Source organism: Metarhizium album (genome assembly GCF_000804445.1).
Source record: "Metarhizium album ARSEF 1941 chromosome Unknown scaffold_12, whole genome shotgun sequence".
NCBI classification, from domain to species: domain Eukaryota; kingdom Fungi; phylum Ascomycota; class Sordariomycetes; order Hypocreales; family Clavicipitaceae; genus Metarhizium; species Metarhizium album.
The window spans coordinates 377,590-401,981 of record NW_024467586.1 but is presented as its reverse complement, the minus strand read 5'-3'; the positions used below and the strand labels follow the sequence as shown (position 1 = coordinate 401,981).

General features: G+C 54.4%; 6 protein-coding genes across 6 annotated transcripts; 3 read left to right on the top strand and 3 right to left on the bottom strand.

The window, feature by feature from the left end:
• Window positions 1-4,418: 4,418 nt before the first annotated feature.
• Window positions 4,419-6,073, bottom strand: MAM_05118 (SAC3/GANP domain protein; the record flags this gene model as incomplete). The annotated part of the gene is made up of 3 exons (XM_040823916.1): window positions 4,419-4,632; window positions 4,695-4,965; window positions 5,023-6,073. The coding sequence occupies 3 exons, from the start codon at window positions 6,071-6,073 to the stop codon at window positions 4,419-4,421; spliced, it is 1,536 nt and encodes a 511-aa protein (XP_040678075.1).
• A 1,468-nt stretch (window positions 6,074-7,541) lies between these two features.
• MAM_05117 (EAP30 family protein) lies at window positions 7,542-8,663 on the top strand (the record flags this gene model as incomplete). The annotated part of the gene is made up of 1 exon (XM_040823915.1): window positions 7,542-8,663. One exon carries the CDS (start codon window positions 7,542-7,544, stop codon window positions 8,661-8,663), a length of 1,122 nt encoding a protein of 373 aa, XP_040678074.1.
• A 426-nt stretch (window positions 8,664-9,089) lies between these two features.
• On the bottom strand, window positions 9,090-10,238 carry MAM_05116 (centromere binding protein Cbh2; the record flags this gene model as incomplete). Its single annotated transcript, XM_040823914.1, has 1 exon — window positions 9,090-10,238. One exon carries the CDS (start codon window positions 10,236-10,238, stop codon window positions 9,090-9,092), a length of 1,149 nt encoding a protein of 382 aa, XP_040678073.1.
• Window positions 10,239-16,581: 6,343 nt separating this feature from the next.
• MAM_05115 (Mmc protein) lies at window positions 16,582-17,187 on the top strand (the record flags this gene model as incomplete). Its single annotated transcript, XM_040823913.1, has 3 exons — window positions 16,582-16,824; window positions 16,885-16,967; window positions 17,016-17,187. The coding sequence occupies 3 exons, from the start codon at window positions 16,582-16,584 to the stop codon at window positions 17,185-17,187; spliced, it is 498 nt and encodes a 165-aa protein (XP_040678072.1).
• A 2,084-nt stretch (window positions 17,188-19,271) lies between these two features.
• Window positions 19,272-21,488, top strand: MAM_05114 (AMP-dependent synthetase/ligase; the record flags this gene model as incomplete). The annotated part of the gene is made up of 3 exons (XM_040823912.1): window positions 19,272-19,668; window positions 19,723-20,991; window positions 21,064-21,488. The coding sequence occupies 3 exons, from the start codon at window positions 19,272-19,274 to the stop codon at window positions 21,486-21,488; spliced, it is 2,091 nt and encodes a 696-aa protein (XP_040678071.1).
• Window positions 21,489-22,705: 1,217 nt separating this feature from the next.
• On the bottom strand, window positions 22,706-23,583 carry MAM_05113 (brct domain containing protein; the record flags this gene model as incomplete). The annotated part of the gene is made up of 2 exons (XM_040823911.1): window positions 22,706-22,841; window positions 22,988-23,583. 2 exons carry the CDS (start codon window positions 23,581-23,583, stop codon window positions 22,706-22,708), a joined length of 732 nt encoding a protein of 243 aa, XP_040678070.1.
• Between the last annotated feature and the right edge of the window lie 809 nt (window positions 23,584-24,392).

Here is a 24,392-nt window from a genome sequence, read left to right as displayed (position 1 = left end):
GGTCTGGCGAGGCTCGGATGGGCAACGTTGATCGTTGCTGGAGGTTGGCGCAAAGTCAAATTCGCCAAATCAGAAGCTCGGGTGGACTGCAGGCTGCTCCTAGTCCGTATGTAGACGATGGACTTGGAACCTTTTCAGGGCACAAGAAAATGCACTCGGGTGGATGCCGTCGGTGCGGGTGAAGAAAACGGTTTGTCGATACGCCTCCTGTTTTTACCCGGGGATTAGAAATGAGCGTGAGCGTGAGCGTGAGCATGAGCGTGAGCATGAGGTCTCAATGTTGAACGACTCGATGGGTCGAGGCAACGCGGCGCAAACAACAGTTGGCACTTGAATTTCCTCGTCGTACCCGTGATAAAATAAACAAGGCCGACGCCGACAAAGCTTTTCAGCGGGAACTCGTATTTTTGAGCATCTTCTCGGGGCTTCCGGGTGCGTAAGTCATTGTCGACGTCTATCTGTCTGTTGTTTTTGTTGATGTAGCAGCGGTGGTTCCCGCGGGTGAGGACCCGGGCGAGACGCCAACAACAAGGATTGGCAGCGGGTTAAGATCAACGGCGCTGGCTCGCAGCAAGTGATGACGACGGTTGGGCCGGCAATATGCCGCCAAAAAAAAAAGGAAGAAGAAGACGAAGAAGAAGAAGGCGAAAGGACTACTCCGAGAGGAGGCGACAGGCAAAGGGAGAGTCACGGCTAGGGCGTTGCCGAACCTCAAAACTGATCAGGCGCTCTACAAGGCATGATGGGTTATGGATTGATTGATATGGGCATTGCGGGTTCCATTTCCGCTGCCCGCTGCCCACTGCCCACTGCCCACTGCTCAACTGACACCAATGACGACTCGACCACAAGTAAACATGATGGCATTACGGAGTAGTTACTGCGCAGCAAGTTGGAGTAAATACATATTGCCGTCCTCTCTACTCCAACATGTCCCGCAACTGCAACTGCGCACTTGCACGCATGCCGAAGAACTGCGCCGGGCTTGGAATGGATGCACTGGTTTGGAACAGGGAAAACTCTCAATAACATGGTGATGGTGACTCGTTTGCTGTTCGACGGCAAGCAGCGACTCGGCTTGGATGCAGTCCACGGCATCCACGGCGTCCACGGCGTCCACGGAGCGAGGGGCTCGACCTTCAGTCAGTATTACCAATTAGCACCTCGGGCCCCGACATCTTGATTCTTGGCCCGCTCCAGGCTGCCGTCCTCTGCCGTCCGTGGACCGTGGGCACCAACGTTGAAGCCAATCAATCGCAAAGCGGCGTCTCAACCACGTTTTCGTGCAGAACTCGGTACAATATTGTGCAGCTTTTGCTTGTCCGACCCTGATCTCCCGACGGCAGCTTGATACGAGGCTCAGAGCGTGCAGAAGCATCCGCAGGTTGGCAAGGGCCGAAGCAAAGCAACCACGCGTCCACATCTTGATGTGCGCATGCACGCATGCACGCATGCACGACACGCACGCCCTCCCAGAGACAATGGCCAGCATCAGCACTTGCACTTTATATACGGAGTACTCTACGGGGTACGGAGTACGGGGTACGGGGTACAGGGTACCGCGTATTGTGTTGCGTGCCTTGGCCTGCGACTGACTCCGTGATCCGACGTTTGGAGGGGCCGGAACTGTGGCAGCCCGCCATCCCTGACGCCATCAATCCACCCATCCATCCAACATCCAGCCAAGCCACCTGCCTCGCCCCTGAGGGCCTGGGCTGTAACATCCAGCTGGCCTGTCCATCACTGTCATAGACCCCTCGCGCGGCCGTTGATGCCGACTACAGGACAACGTGGTGTCGCTCAACCGTTGCTTAGTCTTGACCATTTCCCGCTCGGTCTTGTCTCACCCGTGACGGTTACCGTTTGCGTCTAGCTGATGTACGACACGACACGTTGGCCCATGGTTGGGGTGCAGGTGCAGGAACAGCTGAAGCGTCGTACAACAAAGGTGCCCTGTTGCCGTCGCCTCAAAAACGCCGTGATGCCATGTACGCGCGACGTTTGTTCGAGAGTACGTGCTCCGTACGCCGTCAAGGTTGTTTCTCGCAACGAGTTTGCCTGCAGCGCCTGTTGCGACTCGGTGGCATCTGTCCCATTCCTCAGCTCTCAGCCCGCGATGCGACCCCTCGCCATCAAGCAATTAAGCAATCAAGCTACGACACAACGCTGTTCACCCAGAGTCCAATGGCAAATTCTCCATGTACCCCACACTTATGCGATCCAGTTTATATGTTTCATCGTCTCGGGGCTAAACCATTACCGAAATGCCCAGCCGGCGCTCGAGGACGCAGTCCATTTCCGTTCTCGAATGGCCAAGAGTTGACCTACCTACGGAGTACTGGTGGCGCAGAAGGAGCCCACCTGTCGACGAGGCTGCTTGCATCTGTCATACCTGCATGACATGGATCTTGACTCGAGCGGGCAGAGACGAGAGACGAGCGACGAGCGACGAGAGACGAGAGGCGAAAGGCGAGAGACGAGCGACGAGCGACGAGCGACGAGAGACGAGAGACGAGAGACGAGAGACGAGAGGCGAGAGGCGAGAGAGACGAGGAAGCTGTACCGGTCTCGCCGATAAACTCGGCCATGGCACCCGGCTCTACTGAAGCTAGCATAAGCCATTGCCTGTGCTCATGCCACGACACGACACCAACCGTACGTCCTCCCGTCGTCCCGTCAGACACGCCTGGCCTGGCGCTGCGGCCAAGGCCCAAGACGAAGCAGAGGCTGAAGTGCAACGTTCAACAATATACTTGCGCCGTCAATCGCAACACAACACGCAGGAGTCGCCCTCCATGCTCCACTCCTCCCTCTCTCAACTCCCAACCGTGGCTTTGACAGCCAACTTTGGCACATGGCCGCCCAGCCCCTTGGGCCCCTCCGCCACGCTTGTCGTCCATGCGTATGAGCCTATCGCGAATTCGTGGCCCAATACTCAAACCCCTGTGGCCTATCACATCCGCAGATCCATCACCTGCTTCTGCTTCTGCTTCTACAGTCAGGTACGTTACGATGGGTAGTTGCTGATGCTTCACCTGCCTCGGCACGACGTACGCAACGCACATCCTGCTAGACACTAGTTGGTACTTATTTGTGCCAAACGTTATACATCGAGCGTCCTCCACCCTCGCTGCCGTACATCACAGGCAGGACACCAAGGTAAAGAAAGGTACGGTTGTTTTGCTTTGCTTCCGTCACCGAGCACATCTACGCTGGCGGTCACGAGAGCCGGCGAGGCGTGCCAGGACGCACCCCATCCATCTGCATCGGGCCAGAGAACGTGAACACTGAACAGCGTCGAGACTCGAGAGGTTTCTTGTCGCGGGGGCGCTGTGGGCCAAACCCGCCAAGACGTAGTGTACTCGGGTCCAAGGTCGAGCATCTATATACTTTTGCCAGCCAGCCCAGTAGCCCTTGGAGATCTGGCGCCTCTGGAATGTGCGAGTCGGAGCTTGGAGCTTCGGCGGTCGAGAACTCGGCAGAGTTGTTAATTGACCGTCGACCATGGCAGCAGCAACTCCCGGGGAGGAAACACGATCCACGATCCCCGACTAGCCCAGCAGCTACGCACGTCATTGTTGGCCGACTCTGTCGATCCAGGTAGGGCCGCAGTCACACCACAGATCCCCTAGTGTTGCTATTAGGTCTTCTACAGAACTCATCAAGTCATAAGCAAAAATGACTACCAAACCGAGCAGGGGCATCTCTCCTTGAATGCGAAATTGGCGGGCGACTGGCATTGTGAGCCTGGTCGAGTGCGAAAAATTTGCATGTGATTTATATATGCTAGGCTAAAGTATGAAATGTCTATGTCCCCATGCTATTGATCTTATCCAGAATCTTCTCCGTATCTGTAGGCTGTAGTGTCAATTGCTGAGGTATGGTCGATGAATTTACGTGTTGAGAATGGGCAAGCTGAGTTTCGTCGCTCGTAGCACGGAACACCAGTGTCATGGACGCATGGCATGGGTATCGGGTTCGAATCATTGACGCAAAAAAACATGTAGCAACACCACCGCTACATTGCAGAAAATGGGACAGTGTGAAAACAAAAGAAAACCATCATGGGAATCGTTGTCGGAATACCAATGCACCCTTGCCAGGCTGCCTGGTTGCCCATCACAAGATCTGGGGTACCTTGTGACTGAAATTGACTTAACAATCCGGCTTTTCGCAATAGCCTCCCGGCCCATGCTGCGTCAAGTCCAAACGGAATGCCATTTCATCTCTCCGAGCCGTCTGGCAGAGGCCAACTCGCCACAACCGCTCGAGGACTCGACAGCGAGGACCGCGATCCCTCAGTACAAAAGCGTCATTATCACGTGAAGCGTCGTGGTCTAAGGACAGACGTATTGGCGGCTACTGCTGCCAAGGGATTGAAACATTTGCGAAAAGGTGATAAAACGGCTCGTCCAAGGTTAGATCTGTCCTTTGATGTCAACTTTTCGGAACGCCTCGGATCTGGATGATTCAAACAGCGGGCCAGCCTTCCCGCTCAGAAAAACAATGTCATCTGAGCGGTCCTCCAGCAGGTGCTGTCCACTGTGATCGATAATGAACTGGGCAGCGTCGGTATCCGACTCGAAAGCCAATTCTTCAGTGACGAAACGAAGCTTAACATCAGGTTTATAACTATGAAATCATTAGCGTTTGCCTGGCTTTATCAGCTTCACAGGTAAAGGCATAGAACATACCATTTGCTAATATAACACAACGCCGCAAGACGTTCTCTGGCGACGAACATATCCAAAAGATATGCGCCCATATTGGGCGTGTCGAGATAGAGCTGGAAGAACTTATGATAGTTCCCCAAGGCTAGTGCCGATCGAACCTGCAACGCATGCTTGATCGGCTTCTCCTCCTTTTCTGCTGCGGTTAGGACTGCCATCGTGTCGTTCAGACCAGTACGATTGGCAGTGTGAATGAAGTAAAGAATACGATACGCTTTGAACTCGATAGGATTGCCTTTTAAACCCAGAGAATAGAGAGAACGAAGCTGGGTCTGACACTGATTATACTCACCGATGTCCCCCTTTTCCAAGGCGATGCGGGCATGGATCTCATAGACGGAAACAGTAAAATCGTTCTTGATGCGTTGAACAGTAAGATCCTGTCGCATCGATTTGAATTGGTCGCAAATATACGAATAATTTCCCTCTTTTCTCCACTTCTTCTTAAGCAAGTCCAAAGTTTGGCGCAGGATATGCACAGGTCGAACATTGGAAGGAATAGGAGGAGCAGTGAGGCGGAGATACCTCTTTTCCAATACCTCACTAGTTCCGATAATCGGACCAGATGAAGGTACATTTGGACTGGGTGATCTGTATACAGCCTTGTATTCGCTCTCGAAGCGACGTTTGCGTTTTTTGGCGGCCTCTTTTTGAAACTTACGTGACTTCACCGACTTGTTTTCGAAAGCGGAAATTTTGTCTGGTGATGGATATGAAATACGGTTCTCGAGAGATGATCGAGAGTTAGCATTGTGCCACGGTGGTTGGTCTGATACACTGTCGGCAAGATCGGAAGACTTTCTTTTCCTGGAGGCGAGAGATTCTGACGATGAGGGGGCGTGATTGCCGCGATTATACAATGCATCACGGTCGGCTTTCACAAGGGCTTGCGGCATAGGAACAGCGTCCCAGTCTATTGTGTACAAAGTGCCGTTTTCTTTGGCAGTGCCAATCGTCTCCTTGAGTTTGGTTTCGACTTCTGCGCGGGACACGGATGGGTCGTCATTTTCGGGAAGAAAGGATCGTTGAACATATCTCCGGACAGATTCGGGCCACTCCGTCTTTGGCTTGGACTGCTCTGCCTGGGCAGGGGATTGGGCACCAACGGAAGGCGGCGCATTACCTTGGTACGGAGGAGGTGTCGGAGGCGCGTACTGACTGAAGCCCTGGCGGACTTGGACTGGAACAAAGGCAGGATCTTTTGGGATGGTGAGTCGATCGATTTTGTGTTCACAGAGACGAGTTGGTTGAGGTTTCTCAATGGCAGTGCAACTATACGCGACCGGCTGGGTCTGTTGGGAGACGCCAGACGCTTGCTGTGTGTCTGACCACCCCGGCAACATGGTGATCAATCGTCGTGTGCTGGATGATAGCTTTTCGCCAATTTCAAATGCCTGTGTCCGTAGCTTTTGAAGTTGGGAGGCGTGAGGGTAGTCGACAATGTTGGTGTGTGCTGCCGAACAGACGGTGTGAAGTTGGTAAGGAAGGAAATGTGCTTCCTGGTGGGCGGAGGGGAGCCTAAATGGATATGTGACCGGTCGGCTAATCGTCGGCTAATAGATAATACGTGTGGGGGTCTCTTGTGGCGTCGCGACTGCCCCCTCTACGGAGTAGTGATGAACGACAAATGAACAGCCTAAATTCGTCAACGCAACTGACGGCATTGACGACAAGAAATGCTTACCTCTTCCAGCTTAAGCATTCCACCATATGCAACCTTCGAGCTTCAAAACAAGGTCGACTTTCAACACTATCTGATCAGTATTGATCTAGCTTTCACGTGGTTTTTATCCGTATATACTGACCATAGCCGAGCATCGCTTCATCATCGCCACCAAGGGACCACGATCAGAACGCTTCCCATTTGGACTTTTGAGCCCCGGCTAATCAGCCACTACGATATGACGGATGTTTCTGAAACGTATAGATCTTACAACTGCATTACGACCGTCGTACTTACCGGATGAGATTCTGTTGTTCGTGCAGGATAACGTTGGGCTTTATGAAGGGTGAGCTTGCCCTTCGGTTCTTCATTGACGTGTGGAAGGTAGGAATATGCTGACAGAGCGTCACAGGAAGTTCAAGCTTCCCAGTCACCAAAATGGCCAAGTCTACTTGACCTCTCATCGGATATGTTATGTTGATAAAGCTGAGCCGAGAACAAATTCCGTGGCATTGGATCTCAAGGATATCGACCGACATGAATTCTACGCCGGGTTTCTAAAGTCGTCACCCAAAATCACCATCTTTCCCAAGCCCCTAAAGCGCCCTTCACTTCATAATCGAGCGCTTTCCAATGCAGTGTCCCCTTTGAGAAACGACTCCGCATCTCCTGGGCAAAGAGACGGTGCACATAGACCTCCATCAGAGCCTCCCCAGGTGACGACGGCCACCTGGGTCTGCACTATATGCAGCTTCTCTAACCCGGTACCGGTAAACTTCGATCCTGCAGCAGCAAATGCGCACACGCCGCTACCAGCATGCCTTGCCTGTGGAATAAAACCAACATTGGCGCATGTTTTAAAGGCAGCCATCAACAACGCTAGCCAACGTCCAACGCCTGCAATCAACGTTTATTCGAGCCCTAGTTTGCTTTCGAATCGGCAGGGTGGATCCGGTACGCTGTTCCCAGCAAGCCCTCTGGATTCTTCTCATCAAGACCCTAGCCAAACCCTCGGGCAGAATAGGCCAGGATCCTCGACTGATACGGGGGCATCCTTTGCATGTCCGCGCTGCACATTTTCGAACCATCCGTCATTGCTTGCCTGCGAGATTTGCGGTGCACCGCTTCTGTCACAAAATCCCCCGCACATGAATGCCGAAGCGCTCGCAGTGCGTACAGAGTCCCCAGGGCCTGTTCATGAAGCCCTCAACAACGCACCTTCAGGGATCGACGTGGCTGAGTGCGTCAAGTTATCTTTTCGGGGCGGAGGCGTGCAGATATTCCACGAGAGGCTGAAAGGTGCTATAACGCAGAGAAAATGGTTGCTGCAAAATGCTCCCCCGGTTCCTAAAAGTGGAAGAAGCACAGACTCAACTGCAGCGGCCGCTTCATCCGATGCAACTAATGGGAATCGAACCAAGACCGCAGGCATCGCCGGTCTAGAGCAGTTGGGTCTCAACATGCATAAGAACAATGAAATGTTGATTGGCAGTGCATTTGAAGATCTTGAAGCGTTAATGTCGTCAGCAAAGGAAGTCATCGCTCTCGCGGAACGGTATGCTCGCCAAACGAATGGTGCCGCTGGCGGTGCCTCGGCCGAAGAGAATGCAATCCTGGCAGAGTCCGCGAGCCAGCTAGGCCTAGTTACGACCAAGGACATTGTCGCCGGCGGAAGTTCCGAGTCTCTGTATATATCCGAACTGTCTCGAAATATTGCCGAGTTCCTGGCCGATGACTCGAGGGGTGTCTTGAAACGAGCCGGAGGGATTATCACGCTCGTCGATCTGTGGGCCATGTTCAACAGGGCAAGAGGCGGTGTCGAGCTCGTCAGCCCCATGGACTTTGAGAAGGCCGCGCGTTTGTGGGAGAGTCTAAGGCTCCCGGTTCGGCTGCGAACCTTTCGCAGCGGCGTCATGGTCGTTCAGAGCCACGATCGAACCGATGACACGACCATCAAGTCCCTGCTCTCCTGGCTGCAAGATTTACACGAGTTCCCCCCGGAACGGGAAGTCACTTGGGATTGGAGGGAATTCGGGCGTGGGGTCACGGCCTTGGAAGCTGCGGAACGATTCGGTTGGAGCATTGGTGTTGCCGAGGACGAGTTGCTCATGGCAGAGGAGCACGGCGCTTTATGCAGAGAGGAAGGACTGGAGGGGTTGAAGTTCTGGAAGAATTACATAGACACCGGTGACATTCCTCCTCCAAAGGGCAAGGCCAAGCTCGAAGAAGAGGCCGTCTTGAAGGCATTGAGGGATAGTGGATTCATATAGAATGCTATCCCCGCGCTTAGAAATCATACAAGACACGGATTGACATGACACGGGAGCTTCGAGTTCATGTGGCGAGCGTTTCAGTCAATGTCGTAGTTGGTGAGTTTGTGCCTTTCGGCGCATTTATTATTTCGTTGCGCGGCGCAACTTGTTTTCACAAATCCCTGTGCCCTGGCTAGGCTAAAGCTCGTCGGCTTAACAAAACTATTGTCATGACCCTAAACCATGCTCATTACGATCCTGAACTCCTGTGCCTCTTTCTTTGTCCCCGGCCCCGTGACCCAGGTATTCATAATTGATTTCGTCACCGTTTGGGAGGAAAGGGAAAAAAAAAAAAAAAAGGGAGAGAGAAAACACGCTAAACAGAACAAGACCAATCAAATGATGGCACAGGACTCCGACAGAATGCCGTCTGTACTGTACTGCTCACACGACGACATGTGTAGACATGTGCTCGACAGCTTCTTTAATGGTCCGTAACATGCGCTGATTAACGCAGAACGGGCAGCGTATGGGCCGTTCACTGGAAGAAATCGGACCGTCTGAGTGGATCGGAGTGAGAGTCAGATCGTGGCCTCCCATTTCCTGTGCAGGCGTGGTATACCGCGGGTCGGAGGAAGAGTCCCGCGCGCCGCCCGGGGTAGCCACCATGCCGGCCGCATGTAGCCCGGCGCGCTCGGCGCGCTCGCGCTCCTCCCGCGCCGCGGCGGCCTGCTCCTCGGCGGCCTGCTCCTCCTGCTGGAGCTGGCGCAGGGCGTTTTGGAGAACGACCTCGGGGTCATCGTCGGCGTACATTGGCTGCTCGGGCGGGGGCGGGGGCGGAGGGAGAGGGTCGGCATGGTGGACGTTGTGCTGCGGCAGCGGCGACTGGTTCGCGGCGTTGACCCTCCTCACGATCTCGTCTCGTACCAGGGCGCACGTGCTGAGGCTGGCCTCGACGCCGACGACGCGCAGAACCTGCTCCTTGATGGCGGCGGGACTCGTGTCGGGAGCCACTGCCATCACCCTAGGAACGCAGTCGGCCAGGTAGTCGATGTCCTCGGCGGGGTTGGCGCAGCCGTCCCCCGGGCGGCGCTGTCGGCGGATCAGGAGTCCGTAGCGTTTCTTGAAGCGATGGATCCAGCCGGGGGAGAACTCGGGCGCGTTTTCGTCCCGGTACCGCGGGAGCTGCATGAATATGGACTTTGCCTTCTCGCCCAGCTCGTCGTTTGTAGGCTGCCGCCCCGCCGCCTGGACCTGCTGGTACCAGAGCAGCACGAGCTTTTCGACGTCGGGCCAGTTGCCGAAGCGTAGGCGCGAGCCGGAAAGTTGGGGGTTGTCGCCGTCCAGGCGCGAGTATTTCGGCGACAGGGAGTGAGAGACGGTGGACTGGCTTATCTGGTGGCCATATTGCGCGTAGAACCATTCGATGCAGGCTTTGTGTGATGGCCGGAGGGTTTGGGAGTTGGCCCACCTCCGCAGGGCGCGTCGCTGGTCTAGAGTCAGGGAGTGTCTTTCCTTGACCGCCTGTTGTTCGGGTTGTGTGAGGTCGGCGGGCGGCGAGGGCATCAGCGCAGGATCGGTCGGCATTGCCATAATGCGAAGCGAGTTTGCGCTTTGGAGGTTGGAGTTTGACCAGGACCATGGAGGTGTGGCTGAGGTAGGTTTGGTTGAGCCTGAGGCAGACCGGCTCAGTGGTAGCGTGTACTCGGGGTGTCTAGGGACCTTGCGTTGGCGGGGAATACCGTGGGGACTCTGCGTACCGGGCACCTACCGTGGCTCGCGGAGGGGTATCCTGGCGACTTGTCCTGGGCTTCATCAGCTATAAGTACTTACCCAGTACTTCAACGACAAGCAGCTTACTTGCTACGTATAATTTTCTACCAGCATACAATGGGCTCAATCTCAATGCTACGCACGCGGCTCTCATGTCTCACGACAGAAGCGCTATCACGAGTCAAGCAAGAACACATTGTAGAAAGATAAAAATCGTTTTGTGCTGGTAGAAAAAGGACTGCCGCCAGGATACCCCTCCTCGCGCCATGATATCAGGTCATCTGGAAGGCAAACGTCGTCCTCAGCCGAGCTGCAAGTGACGGCACGTAGTCCAGAGTAGTGCTCGTAAGCCTCAGAGTACAGTGGAGAAGTGAGTGTCCTGTTGTGCCCCGAGGGGAGCTCATCTTGCTAATAGTTAATAGCAGAGCTCTCGCATAGACTCTTTGACTGCTTGGCACTTGGTTGTCTATTCCCCGGAAGTCGAGCCACTGGACGCCCCGCAAAATGGAGCATTCGTCAGCAACAGTAACAGCCTTGAGCACTTGGTTACATTCTATTCTTGCTTGTCGGGATACGGAGTGCGCACCTAGATATGGGTACCCAGCTACCCGCGTTCTTGGAGGGTCGCGCGCCTCGTGCCGCGGCGGCTGCGGCTGCGGCTGCGGCTGGCCGGGAGACCGAACCGGAGCGGATCAAAAGCTTTCGCAACGACTCGACCGCTTCAAGGCCACGTGCCCGGAACAAAAAAGAGCTTCGGCAACCTGTCGCGACCAATCCGCACATGGTCCAGCAATCCATCCATTCGCGACCCAATGCATGTGATGCCGTGGCCTTGGCCGCCAGAGGTGCTGCAAACAACACGTCGGTCGATTCCTCAAGTCATTGCCCATTGCGGGCGGGTAGACCGAGTGCATGGTCAACCAGGAACGACCTGAACCGAGAAACCATTCGGGTGTCGAGTTCAGCGTTCTTTGCTGTGAGATACTTCAAGGTCCCAATCAATTGTTTGCTCGAAGAGCATAGAGCATCCAGTTCCTGGTAGCTGCGGACTGGTCAGTCATTGCGTCGCCTGGACCCTTCACCGGAGAGATCGTCTGAAGTACTCTGTACTACATGTCTCGACGGCAGAGATGTCTACGCATGTAGCTGAGAGGAATTCCAGAAATCCCCAGTTTACGCGAGTCCCGAGCACGGCGTCTTCTCCCTCAGCTCATGAGCATCACAACTACTCCGCATGTCCCCTGCGTTTCCAAACACACGCGCAAGACACGTAAACCACGACTCAGGGTCCGGCGTGTTTGACCGCCAGCGTCATCCACTAAAGAAAGGCAACTGACCAAGCTTGAGCTGTCTCGGCTTGTCCAACATCACAGGTGGCATTCGGCAATGCCTGCGGAAGGGAATGCCAGGCCCGGCTGTGGGCCTGTGGCTCTCACTATCATTAAGCCATGATTGCGTTATTCAAGGACGCGTGTCTCCGGCCCCGGCCGTCCGCCGATAATTAAGGCTTGACGCTGTTGTTTTACTGGCCTGTTATTTATACCAGGTCCAGTATGTTAGTCATATTATTCCGGACTCGGTACCTGGCTCGGAACAGCTGGCTGAATAAAGGCCTCCACGGGGATCCATGAACGACTTTTCAACCACTATTTTCCGGGTACATACTCCCGCACGAACAAAGTACCTCATCCTCGTATGCACCAAATAGTAAAAGGGTCAAAATGAGCTACTTTGACTGCGACCAATCCGGAACTCACTGTACGTGTGAAGTATGGGCGTCGGTATCGAGCACAGTGACCCTTTTTGCTGCACACGGAGTCGTTGGGGTAAATGCTTGGAGTGTTTTGCGACCTGATAAAGGGAACACGAAGCGACGAGCCACACAGCTCATGCTTTTTTTCCGGGCTGGTCGTGGTAAGGTGCTGACGGGACATGTTCTAGAACAGAGTAGCTGGGTATTGTGTATCCCCTGACGTGCACATTGTGTCGTCCAGATTCTACAGGGGCTGATGGCGCTTTGAGCGAATTTGAATGCCTTGCAAGGCCAACAGCTGAATAGTTTATGAAACGCGGAAACGAACGGGGCGCGTTGCCAGTCGATCAGCAAACCGACAGTTGACAGGACACTCGGCTAGACTTGGTTGATTGGGGCCTTTTTTTTTTTTTTTTTTTTTTTTTTTTTTTTTTTTTTTTTTTTTTTTTTTTTTTTTTTTTTTTTTTTTTTTTTTTTTTTTTTTTTTTTTTTTTTTTTTTTTTTTTTTTTTTTTTTTTTTTTTTTTTTTTTTTTTTTTTTTTTTTTTTTTTTTTTTTTTTTTTTTTTTTTTTTTTTTTTTTTTTTTTTTTTTTTTTTTTTTTTTTTTTTTTTTTTTTTTTTTTTTTTTTTTTTTTTTTTTTTTTTTTTTTTTTTTTTTTTTTTTTTTTTTTTTTTTTTTTTTTTTTTTTTTTTTTTTTTTTTTTTTTTTTTTTTTTTTTTTTTTTTTTTTTTTTTTTTTTTTTTTTTTTTTTTTTTTTTTTTTTTTTTTTTTTTTTTTTTTTTTTTTTTTTTTTTTTTTTTTTTTTTTTTTTTTTTTTTTTTTTTTTTTTTTTTTTTTTTTTTTTTTTTTTTTTTTTTTTTTTTTTTTTTTTTTTTTTTTTTTTTTTTTTTTTTTTTTTTTTTTGCCTTTCAAGGCCATCCCGGAGGTCGATTTATTGGAATGATCGTCGTTGAAAGGCCCGATACGAATTTTGCTTCATCTTTGCGGCAGAAAAAAGAATGGGAGACATCATTGGGCAGACAAGTTCGTACTCAGAGTCTAAACTCTTATCAAGCAACCAAGCTGTCGGCCTTTTAAAGTTTTGAACGTAACCGACCAGGATGTAGGCGAATAAAAATTATTGCATTAAAAGGCACATGACTCTACCACGAGATAGTATGATGAGGAGGTACGTACTAGAAATTTCTAGATTGACAAAGAGCTACATCACGATTCACACCTGTCGCAGCCCTAAAACTTTGGAGCCTTTTGGACGCTTTCCTAGAGGCCTCTATAATCGGCTTCCTTTGGGCCTCATTGAGCCGTTATCAATGGGCTGCTCGATTTGCCAGTGGTTCAAGGCAGACGAACAATGCGCCATCAGCTGCTGAGATGCTTGTGATGTCACTATTTGGGCCTGTCATACGCACTTGAATTGCATTGCTAGTACTGCCAAAAAGGTGGTACATACTCCGTAGTCCGTGCCTGCCAAGTATCGCAGAAGAGTGGGCTCGTCCCAAAAAAAATGGACCCTCCCTCGCAGACTCAACGGGCCGTCGGGTCGGGCGATGGTTCAACATGGGTTGGTTGGTTTCCCATCGATCGGTCAAGATAAACAAAGAGAACCAAGATAATTGCGCCGAAGCCAAGGGTTTCCTCCCTGCAACGTCGCGTGACGATGACAACAAGCAATCGGTGTGAATTGGCGGTCCCGGTCGGTCGCCCATGTCACCGCAGCTTGCATTTGTTTTTCCGCTGTGTGCGCCGTGGCACACTGAAGGGCCGTTGTTGGCAGTTGCACAAGCGACTTTGACAAAAAGCATGGCAGTCAGCCTCGTGAGTGGGCGGCAGGAGAGATTGGGCGGCCAGCACCGGCATGGCCTTTCTTCTCTTGGCCGTGGCAGGTGGACTTTGGAAATTGCTGAGGGTCTCGGGCAGCATTGTCCGGGGCAAAAGGCCAATCAGCGTCGTGTAAGGGGGGAGAAAAATCAGTCAATGCTGCCGCGACCCGTGGAACAGGAGAGGGGGGAGGGTGTCGATGCAGCAAAGAGGTCAGGTCCATGTCTCTGTTTTCGAAAAGGAGGTGAAGGGACGGGAAACGTCTGGTCCACGTCGAGGAGCAGCCTACGTAGTTGTGTCTGGCTTGGTCTTGGATGACTGCGGCCTTTTTTTTTTCTTTTTTTTTTCCAATGTTCTCGCTGTACGTCCATCGACACTGAGCAAGAAAAGGCGACGAGAGGTTCAACAGCCGTCTGCGCAGACTGACAATTCAGCGTGGTGACACGACAGGCTATGACATACCAGTCGTCCCATGTGTACGGAGTGTTGTTGTTATTAGGCGCGTCGATGTACGGAGCACATGCCGTCCATCCTGATGTGCAGTCCTGGGCTGTCACAGCAACAGACTCCGCAGCCGGCCTTGTACGAGGTAACTACGGAGTAACTGACGGATAACAGCAAGCGTCGAAAAGGCCAACGGGCGCCACTCAACAATTTTGGTTCCTGCATTAGCGTGGCAAGGCTTCAGGGGCTTTGCGTCCACGACTGTTGCGCCCTGCATGAGCTGTGTGCTGCTCCGTACACCAGAGGTGCCACCACGGATTCATGCGACTGCGAAATACAGACGGAGTGCTCTGTACTCCGTACGAATCAATGAACTGGCCGAGGCTTCTGGGGCGCAACTCCGTACATGCGCTGTTGGCACTCTGCTACTCCGAAATGCCTGTTGCTTGGGCGGAAACTGCTAATATTGTCCGCACCGCAGCACCCTGTCCAACCAGTTATACTCGGTCTACTCCGCACCCGGTACTGTAGGTCACGTCACGTATCGCTCGGGCACGCATGTACTGTGTGTGTTGTTGGTCTGTTGGCTGTGCGTTTTTTTTGCAAGTCTCGCACGCCTCCCGCCCTGTTATGGTTATCGAGTCGGGAGACGGGTTCTGACGCCCAGGACCACTGACAGAGAACGAGTCTTGCATTTCTTCGCGTGCTTCGTAAGCCGTGCCATGCTCGATGCCTCGTTTTTCTTTTTGCTTTTTCTGCAGGTTTCGAGCGCCCTGACATGACTTGCGAAGGGGACATGCAAGGCGGCGCTGTAACGCTGCGTGTCCCTGTCAAAATTGATTGCAAAGGCCTCTTGGTATTGCCCACTACCTCCCTCCCGGCTGCCTGTGTGGAATACTTCAAGATAGCCCAGATCTACAGGGCTCTTGGTAATCATCATTGTTTCCAAGTCTCGCTTTCAAATTCCCAGTATAATGCCGCCATCTCAGTGACGTTTGGCCGTGGCCCCTTTGCCGGCATTCACAGAGGATAGTGCTTGAGTGCTCCGTACTGAGTTGGTGTGTGAGTACTCCATGCGTTGCCCATTGATCTGGCACATGTGGAACAGTGTGATACGGTGACTCTGAGACTTTGTATGATGACCACTTGCCAAAAACAAAAAGTCAGATTTGCGGAGAGCCCGCTGTGCTGTGTTGTACCTATGTTCGCAGTGTACCCTACTCGGTACGGCAGCACTCCGTTCACACGTCAGCGACTGGCCAATAACAATCTTCCAATCTCGGCGCGATATGAAGTAAGTACGTACTCCGTACTCCGTACCGGAAGATTTTTCTTCGACGATTGCATTGTGCACGCATCCACTTGGCTGGGAGCATCAACCGTGTCCACTCGGGCTGGCACACAAGTCACGTCACAGTCACGGCGAACAATCATAGCCACGTTTGACTGACTGATATGAATAACAAAGCAAAGGTGGCGCTAATTCCTTGGGTAGAAGAGGCGCTACTAGCGCATATTTGCAGGCAGGCAGTTGGCGGCCAAAAACGGCGTCCACACGGTTGACGGTTGACTGGCTCAGTTAAGTCAAGTACGGAGTACCCAGGTACCACCTGGGCTTATCGACATGGTAAGACGCCGGGGCGGGTACCTTGCATCTTGCCAGAAGTCCTCCGTATTGTGCCCAGCTTGGGAACCGTTTAATGATGCCCGACCCCGGCTCTCATCCATTTGCATCCACACACTCCCCCCACCCACCTTTCTCCCCACGCCCGCCAGTCGTCGGACCAAGACTAGAACTTGACTAGACTAGACTGACTGACCGACCAAGACAGAATCGCGCCTTGTCTTGTCCCTCTCCCTCTCCTGTCTGGCCCCCTTCTATTTTTGCAGCAGGCTACTCCGTAACGAATTTATTTGGTCGTTGCACCCCCAGTCTCGACGGTTCGCCTCACGTGTCTCTCACCTCTCACCGTGTCCACTGGCCAGCCTTATAAGATGCTTCTCCACGCCGCCTTCTCCTTCCGGGTCCTTCCCTTTCTCCTCACCCACACTCACTTGCTCTCCCGCACATCCATACTCCCTGACTATTTAGTCAATTACATTCGTTAGTAATCAAGCCGACTCTTCGAGTTATCCCAACCGACAAAATGAAGTACACTGCTGCTCTCGTCGCTGCCGCCGTCGGCGCCAACGCCTTCTCCAACGTCACCTACGTCACCGAGGTCGTGAGCGCGTACACAACCTACTGCCCTGCGCCTACTGAGATCACTCACGGCACCCAGACGTACACGGTCACTGCTGTAAGGATACCCAAGCATCCCAGAGCCTCCTCAGAGGGAGCAGAATCAGGCATCTCGTACCTTACGTCGCACAAAACGCATGGTCACTCGGTAGCCTAGATTCTTGCCCCAATGACGGAGTACTACGAGGAAATTACTGACGATCTTCAGCCCACCACCCTGACCATCACCAACTGCCCCTGCACCGTCGTCAAGCCCGTGACTACCACACCTGCCGTAGTCTGCACCACCTGGTAAGCACCTCTGGACCTCGAAGAAATAAAACCGCTAACGATTCCTAGCACCGCCTCCGCCCCCGTCAACTTCCCCAACACGACGGTTGCGTCCCCCACTGGCGGTGTCGTTCCGACCAAGTCTGGCGACGTCGTCCCTACCGCTGGTGCCGGCAAGGCTGCCGCCCTCTCCGGCGCTGGTCTGGCCGGTGTTGTCGGTCTTGCTGCTTTCATCCTGTAAATCAACTGAGCCGTCACACCTCGCGGCCCCCACATCCAAACCTACAATGTCTTGTACGAATGGAGCATGTCAGGTTCGTGGGATCAACTGGGGACTCGACCTTTGACTGGAAAACGCGGAGGAGCAGTGAATGTTAAATGGGACTTTACAGCTTCGCATGTGTATAGACTTTTTGGATTACGAACATATTCACTCCCCGAGAACCTGGCGGTTCGAGCCCATGGGGGATAATCTCTTGACCAAGGCTTGTGCGGTCTTGATTCTTCTATTTTTCGGCGCTTGGAACATAATGTGCTTGACGAGCACTTTTGGAATTTTTGGATCTAATACGACCTCGCCCTCACGGTCGACCCATTTGACAACTTCATAAAGACTCCTTTCCATTCCGTCGATGAAGATGCTCGACTTTTCAGTCGACAGACTACTCGATGCCATATGGTCAATCTGTTGGCTTTTCTTTTCGTTCCCTGTGCTCAATCGTATACAAGCTATTCAAGCTAGTATCTCGCGCGGCACAGAGCCCTCTTGGAGTACGTTTGAAGCTTTGTCAAGTAATCCTTGCTCCTAATACTCAAACTCAGGCTTGCAAGCAAAGGTATCTCTTCTGGCACGGTGTCTTGTTATTGTTCGGTGATATCTATGTCTCGCCTCGTAGTGTTAATGTTTCACCGCCACCGTATATCTCCAGTAGTTGGGCGAGAACTCCACGCCTCGACGTGCCGCCTTGGTTCATATCCAGGGGCATGTTTAAGTTTCTTCTTGCGCGTCTATGGAAATTAAAGCGTTGCTCTGCTTCTTGGTACATGCCGCGTGCGGACGCCCCAGGTGTTTGATTCGCACGATGTGGTACTACTACCACCACCACCACCACCATCACCACCACAACTACGTGACAATATGCTCCCCGGCGATGGTTGCTCGTGGCGAGCACGTTTTCGGCGTGGCACAAACGAGCCAAGTGCTACGGAAGACAAGTCTGAGGTGAAACAATCCAGCCGAGGGGAGAAGGGCGTGGCAGGCCGAGTCGCTTGTCGTACTGCTCCCCGTGCGAACTGTGGCTTGTTAGAACAGGCGAGGTGGTTTACGGAGTACATAGTAACTACACGTTTGGCGTCTGTCCACCCCGAGTGACTCGACGTCGGCGTTCCTGTTCACGGACATGAGTGGTGCTTGATGCCTCGTGCGTCCAACTCGGCAGCTGACGTGTGAGACATGTGCAGCTCCGGGCCTGTAGCCAAGGGATTTACGTCCATGGAGTTGCAAAAACTGTGACTTGTCAGCCGTGCCTGGGATACGGAGTACAACAAACAGTTTGTATTGTTGGGACGGGGGGACACCGGACGGGGGTTGGTAGAGCTGCAGTGGTGGAAGATGGGTTGGGTAGTGGTGATGCACCCATCGACCTGTCTCGCGAGGCCGATGTAGGCATTTGGTTCGATCCGTATTTATTAATTATTTTGACACTGCGAGGCATGGCTGAGTCTATTTATGCCGTGTGTTTAGCAATTGGTTAATACGAAGGAGAAGTACGTAGTACTGACGAGTGGCGACATTGCGTCATTGTGACGACGGGCTCCCCTGTGGCTATTTCCTGCACTTTTGTCGGAAATAAAGGGCGTCTGGGGGTAGGGGTGTTCCTCTGGGGTTCGTGAGGGCAGGGCAGTCCTGTCGTTCTCCTCTGAAAGCGGTAGCGCAGTCGGTTTGAGAACGATGGTTCTCCTGGTCATCGTGATGGACCCCTCGGCGATAAAATGGTACGGAGAAGCGGATCATCAGTCGCCAGACGCCAGACGCTAGGCAGTGAATGGATGGATTGCGGCAGCGGACGGGGCGGGAACGTTTGGCCCCCGGGTGGCTCCTTTGTCCGCCGGGGAGGCGGAATTCCAGAGGCGCCAGAGTGGAGCGTGCTTGTTTCTGGCCTGGCGATCAAGAAGGAGCTGTATTGACAGCTCCCGGGCTCCTGCCATGCGAGACTGCTCGACGTGGCCATCCGTCTTGCTTAGCCGAGGAGCCGGGACAAGCGGAACCTGCCGAAACCTCATTTCAACATTTCCTCCCTTCCCAACCCCGCGCACAGCCGTACCATGGCCTCGAGGGAAGCAGGCTCGCATTTGCAAGATGACGTGCTGCGGCACAGCCTAGACAAGCCGGAGGAATTCTGGGCTCACCAAGCCGAACAGCTTCACTGGCACGAAAAGCCGACCGAGACCCTGCGTCGCACACGACGAACGCTCCAGGATGGCAGCGTAAGCCACGACTCTTGGGAATGGTTTCCCGGCGGCAAGATATCCACATGCTACAATTGTATTGACAGGCATGTGGAGGCCGGTCGAGGCGATGCTGCCGCCGTCTACTACGACAGCCCCGTTACCGAGACCAAGGCGACATACTCGTACCGCCAGTTGCTGGACGAGGTTGAGCTTCTTGCGGGCGTGCTGCGGGCCGAGGGCGTCGGGAAGGGACATGTTGTCCTGCTGTACAGTAAGTTGGGCCCGCGACATGGCAGAGCAAAGTGTTGACGCTTGAACCGCCCAGTGCCCATGATCCCGTCCGCCGTGATCGGCATGTTCGCAGTCAACCGTCTGGGTGCCGTCCATGCCGTCGTTTTTGGTGGATTCGCCCCCAAGGCCCTCGCGCAACGCATCGAGGCCTGCAAACCTGTTGCTATACTTACGGCATCATGCGGAATCGATGGAAACAAGCCGCCCATTGCATATCAGCCGCTCGTCGAAGAGGCCATAAGGATTTCCCCGCACAAGCCTACGAGGACCCTTATTTGGCAACGGCCGCAGGTTAGGTGGAATCCTGATCGCAACAGTGGACAGGCTACATGGCAAAAGGTAGTGAGAAGTGCCCGCGCCAGGAACGTCAGGGCAGACTGCGTGCCTGTTGCGAGCACTGACCCTGTGTATGTCATCCACACGTCCGGCACGACTGGTGCTCCGAAGGGTGTGATGAGAGACGCTGCTGGTCACGCCGTGGGGCTCAACTTCTCTATACGCTACCTGTTTGACATCCATGGGCCCGGGGACGTCGTCTTCACAGCGTCGGACATCGGATGGGTCGTTGGTCACTCCTACATCGTGTATGCGCCACTGCTAGCTGGTGCGTCAACCGTTCTCTACGAGGGGAAGCCCGTCGGCACACCGGATGCCTCGGCGTTTTGGAGGATGATAGAGGAGTACCGGGTCAACACCATGTTCACGGCACCAACCGCTCTCCGAGCCATCAAGAGGGATGACCCGGAAAACAGATGCTTGTCCGCAGTCGGTGCTCGCGGAGGCCTCCGCAGCCTGAAATCGTTGTTCCTAGCGGGAGAACGCTCAGAACCTTCCCTCATTTCCATGTACCAAGACCTTTTGAACGAGCACGCTGCCCAGGATGCCCACGTGGTCGACAACTGGTGGTCCAGCGAATCTGGCTCGCCCATCACTGGCCGTGCTTTGGTTCCTCACATTGGCATGGACAGAGCCTCGTCGGTCCGAAACCACCCACCTGCCACGATCAAGCCCGGAAGCGCCGGCAAGGCGATGCCTGGGTTTGACGTCCGTGTTGTGGATGATGAGGGCCGCCCAGTCACAGCCGGCACCATGGGCAACATTGTCTTGGGTATGCCGCTGGCACCTACGGCATTTAGAACGTTGTGGGAGGACGAGGAGAGGTTTTACAAGAGCTACCTGAAGAGATTTGACGGCAAATGGCTGGATACGGGAGACGCTGGTATGATTGACAAGGATGGCTATGTACACGTCATGAGCCGCAACGACGACGTGTTGAACGTCAGTGCACATCGACTGTCGAGCGGTAAGTTCCCGCACGAGACTTGTGCAAACAGTTACGGACCCTTCGAGACACCTGACATGCTAACATGTGCAGGCGGCATCGAGCAAGCAATTACGTCCCACCCTCTCGTCGCCGAGGCCAGCGTTGTGGGAATTCCAGACGCCATCAAGGGCCAGCTCCCCTTTGCCTTCATCACTCTTGCAACGGCCGACCATCCCGAGTCACCAGTGCCCGACGAAAAGCTTGCTTCCGAGATCCAAGCCTTGGTGCGAGAACAGGTGGGAGCCATTGCGTCGCTGGGAGGCATCGTCCAGGGCAAAGGCATGATCCCCAGGACCCGCTCAGGCAAGACGCTGCGACGAGTCCTGCGCGAGTTGGTAGAAAATGGCGTGCACGGCGAGTTTGACAAGAAGGTGACGGTGCCGAGTACTGTTGAGGACTCGTCGGTCGTCGAGGTCGCGAGGGCAAAAGTACGCGAGTACTTTGAGAAGAGTCGTGGGAAACATGCGGCCGTCTAAGGGCCAAAGCCGAAGTCGAAGCTGTAGACGAGCCGAAATTGTTGGGGAGTTCTTGAGGGCCCCTCACGCATGCTGGAGTATCCTCGTCCTTTCTCCCTGGATACGACTGAGCATGCGCCCTCTCGTCCCCTGGCAATACATGTCCTTTGTTTTCCGCCCGCTGGCCACGAGACCAGGTACCTACCTAGGTGAAGCGTTGAAAGTCGCCACTGAAAATGTTCACAATCATATCCTTGGTCTCGTCCCATCGCACCGCCATGCACGTTGCGTTCCACGGCCCCGACGTGCTCGCACAACAGCAGCGCGGTACGACGCCCTCCACGAGGTCCAACGGACACGGCCGGCGCCTTTGTGAGACGACCCCCCTCACGCACTCGCTGCACGTGCTTTGGACGCGGGACGTCACACCGTCCAGATGAGGGGGCCACGACGGCAACATGGATGTGAAGACGGTGACGTTTTGTTAGATTTTGGTTCGCGCGGTCCCCGGGGACGGCGACGTATAGCGGTCTGGATGGAGGCGATGAGGCGGGGAGGGCGACCCTTTTCCTCCGGCTTCGTATCTGCTGGTGAACCGTACGGTGTTTGGTAGATTTGCAGGTTGGCGGTGAGGAGGTGCCACGACTTCGGAGTCTTGGACCAAGGCTCGTTTCGTTGGTTGTTGTGCCAAGTAAAGGAAGGGGAGGGGGAAGATGCTCATCCTGTGCCGTCAACTGCGGTGCGTGGCGGTTCTATTTGGCAAGGCCTCCGCTTCAAGCTTCAAAGGGGTGCACGTGCTCCGTGTGCCAAGAACGTCGAGACGAGACGGGCGTGTGCCCGCAACAGAGGGGGGCCTCACGGTGAAGAAAGGAACCACGTGAGGCTGGACGTGAAGCTGACGATGCTATGCCATTTCCGCAGCAGCCCAAAGACACAGCAAGTAGTAACCCGGTAGGATGGGGGAAAAAAACCAACCACAAGCAAACCCAAAAAAAAAAAGTGAAACAAGCAAGACGAGCAAAACAAGAAGCCTGGTGTTTCGTGCCCGCCATCCCAACCGCCTCCCTCTCGCCGCAACACGCCAACGCCAACGCCGACGCCACCAACACGCACCACTCTCGCGTGCCTCACTCACAATGGGAAGAAGACGAGAGAAAGCCGAGCCCGCCCTTTGCCACGGTGCCTCCCGCACGACGCGTGCGCCTCGCCTCGCCTCGCCTCCGCCCGAACCGGATCAATCACGACAAACTGCCCCCCGCGGCACCGTTGCCCGAGCACAATCCGTACACGCTCCCCTGCGCCGCGGCCGCAACCTTGACGTTGGAGAAGCGCGCCTCGGGCAACCGCCTGCCTGTCTTGAGGCTCTCCAGGACCCTGTGGACGCGGTTCGTCAGCACAAGTCTCCCCGGCGCCCTCCCCTCCGGACCCAGAGACGCAAAACACCACCACGGCCCATCGGGAGGGAGCGTGCGCGCGCAGGCCCTGCCCGGGGAGACGGCGGCCTCCGTGTCTGGACTCACCACTCGGCGCCTACGAAGCGCACCCCCGCGCCGCCAATCCGCCGTATCTCCCTCTCCATCTTGCCGCCGGCCAAGCCGCCGCCGGCGCCCTTGACCAGCCCGCCGGCGGGCCTGCCCAGTATGACGTGCGTGACCTTTTTCCTCCCCAGGTGCAGACTCGTCTGGGCTCCGTTCTCGACGAGCACACGCTTCAGCTTGTGGTCCGACACGAGGGGGTACGTGCTACCGTTGACGTAGACGACGCACCCGGCGAATATGCCAGGGCCGCGGGGGGGGTCCTCGCCCGCGGGGACGTCGCGCTTTGCCGTGATGGTGGTGGTGGTGGTGGTGGTGGCAGTCGTCGCCATCAGTCTGGGCGTCCTGAGCATGTCGACGACGGTTGCGCCCGCCCTGGGCTCGTTGGCCTCGACATCGTGGCCTTGAGGCGCGGACCGGAATTGCGAGTTGAGCTTGCGGTTGCGCGAGTCGCGCCACCCAGTACCGCGCTGGTGATGGTCGGCGCGCTGGTGGCCTGTTGACGACGAGTTCCAGGGGTCCGAGGCCGTGTTGCGAGGGACCGCGGGCCTGGGGAGCGGCGCGGCTGGTGGTTTGGGCATGATTGTCGCGGTGGTGCGTCGTCATGCCTGTTGTCGTTGGGGTTGTTGTTTTGGTCTCGAGCGCAGACTACCCTAGAGCGCCGGCGACGTGCGCTCCTTTGCTGCGGCGGGGCCCAGGGTTTCATGTACATACCCGCGTAGCCTAGGTGGACGGGTACATTTACACCCGCCACGCTAATAACCCACCGACAAACCAGGTCTATTTCTATTTTCCCTTGAAACAAGATATCCGTCCCACCGTTGCATTTGTTCTGGCGCAACTGGCCCTTTGTAAGCAATCTCATGTCAAGGCTTCAGTCCCAATCGACGTTAGCTCGGACAGAAAAAGCGCAATTGAGCGGCCGTGGTCTGGCTCGCAAATGTGCCTCGGCAGGTCCTCGTGATGCAAATATCGACGGATCATCCTGATCATGTCCTTCTCTTGCGCGTGGTTCCAGCTTCCCTTGACGTGGCATCCGCTTCCGCTTCCGCTTCCGCTTCCGCTTCCGCTTCCGCATGCACCACGCGCCTCGCTCGCCACGGCCTGCTCGTACGGTGTCGCCCCATGTCGTCGAGTTTGGGGTTCTGGCGTAGGCCCCAGCCCTCTCCTCTCCGTCTCCGTCGCCTCTCTGTTCCTCAGACCGCAGACCGGCTTCCACTTCGACTTGTGCTCCATCAGTTCCATGGCCCATCCACACCGGACTCTGGACCAACCACCAACAATCTTCAGCCGTCACCTCGTAGCAGAAACAATCCTTCCCCCCCCTTCCTCCTCACGGACAAGAACCACATCCGACACGCCAGCTGCCCAGGGCCCCCAACGACCTGAT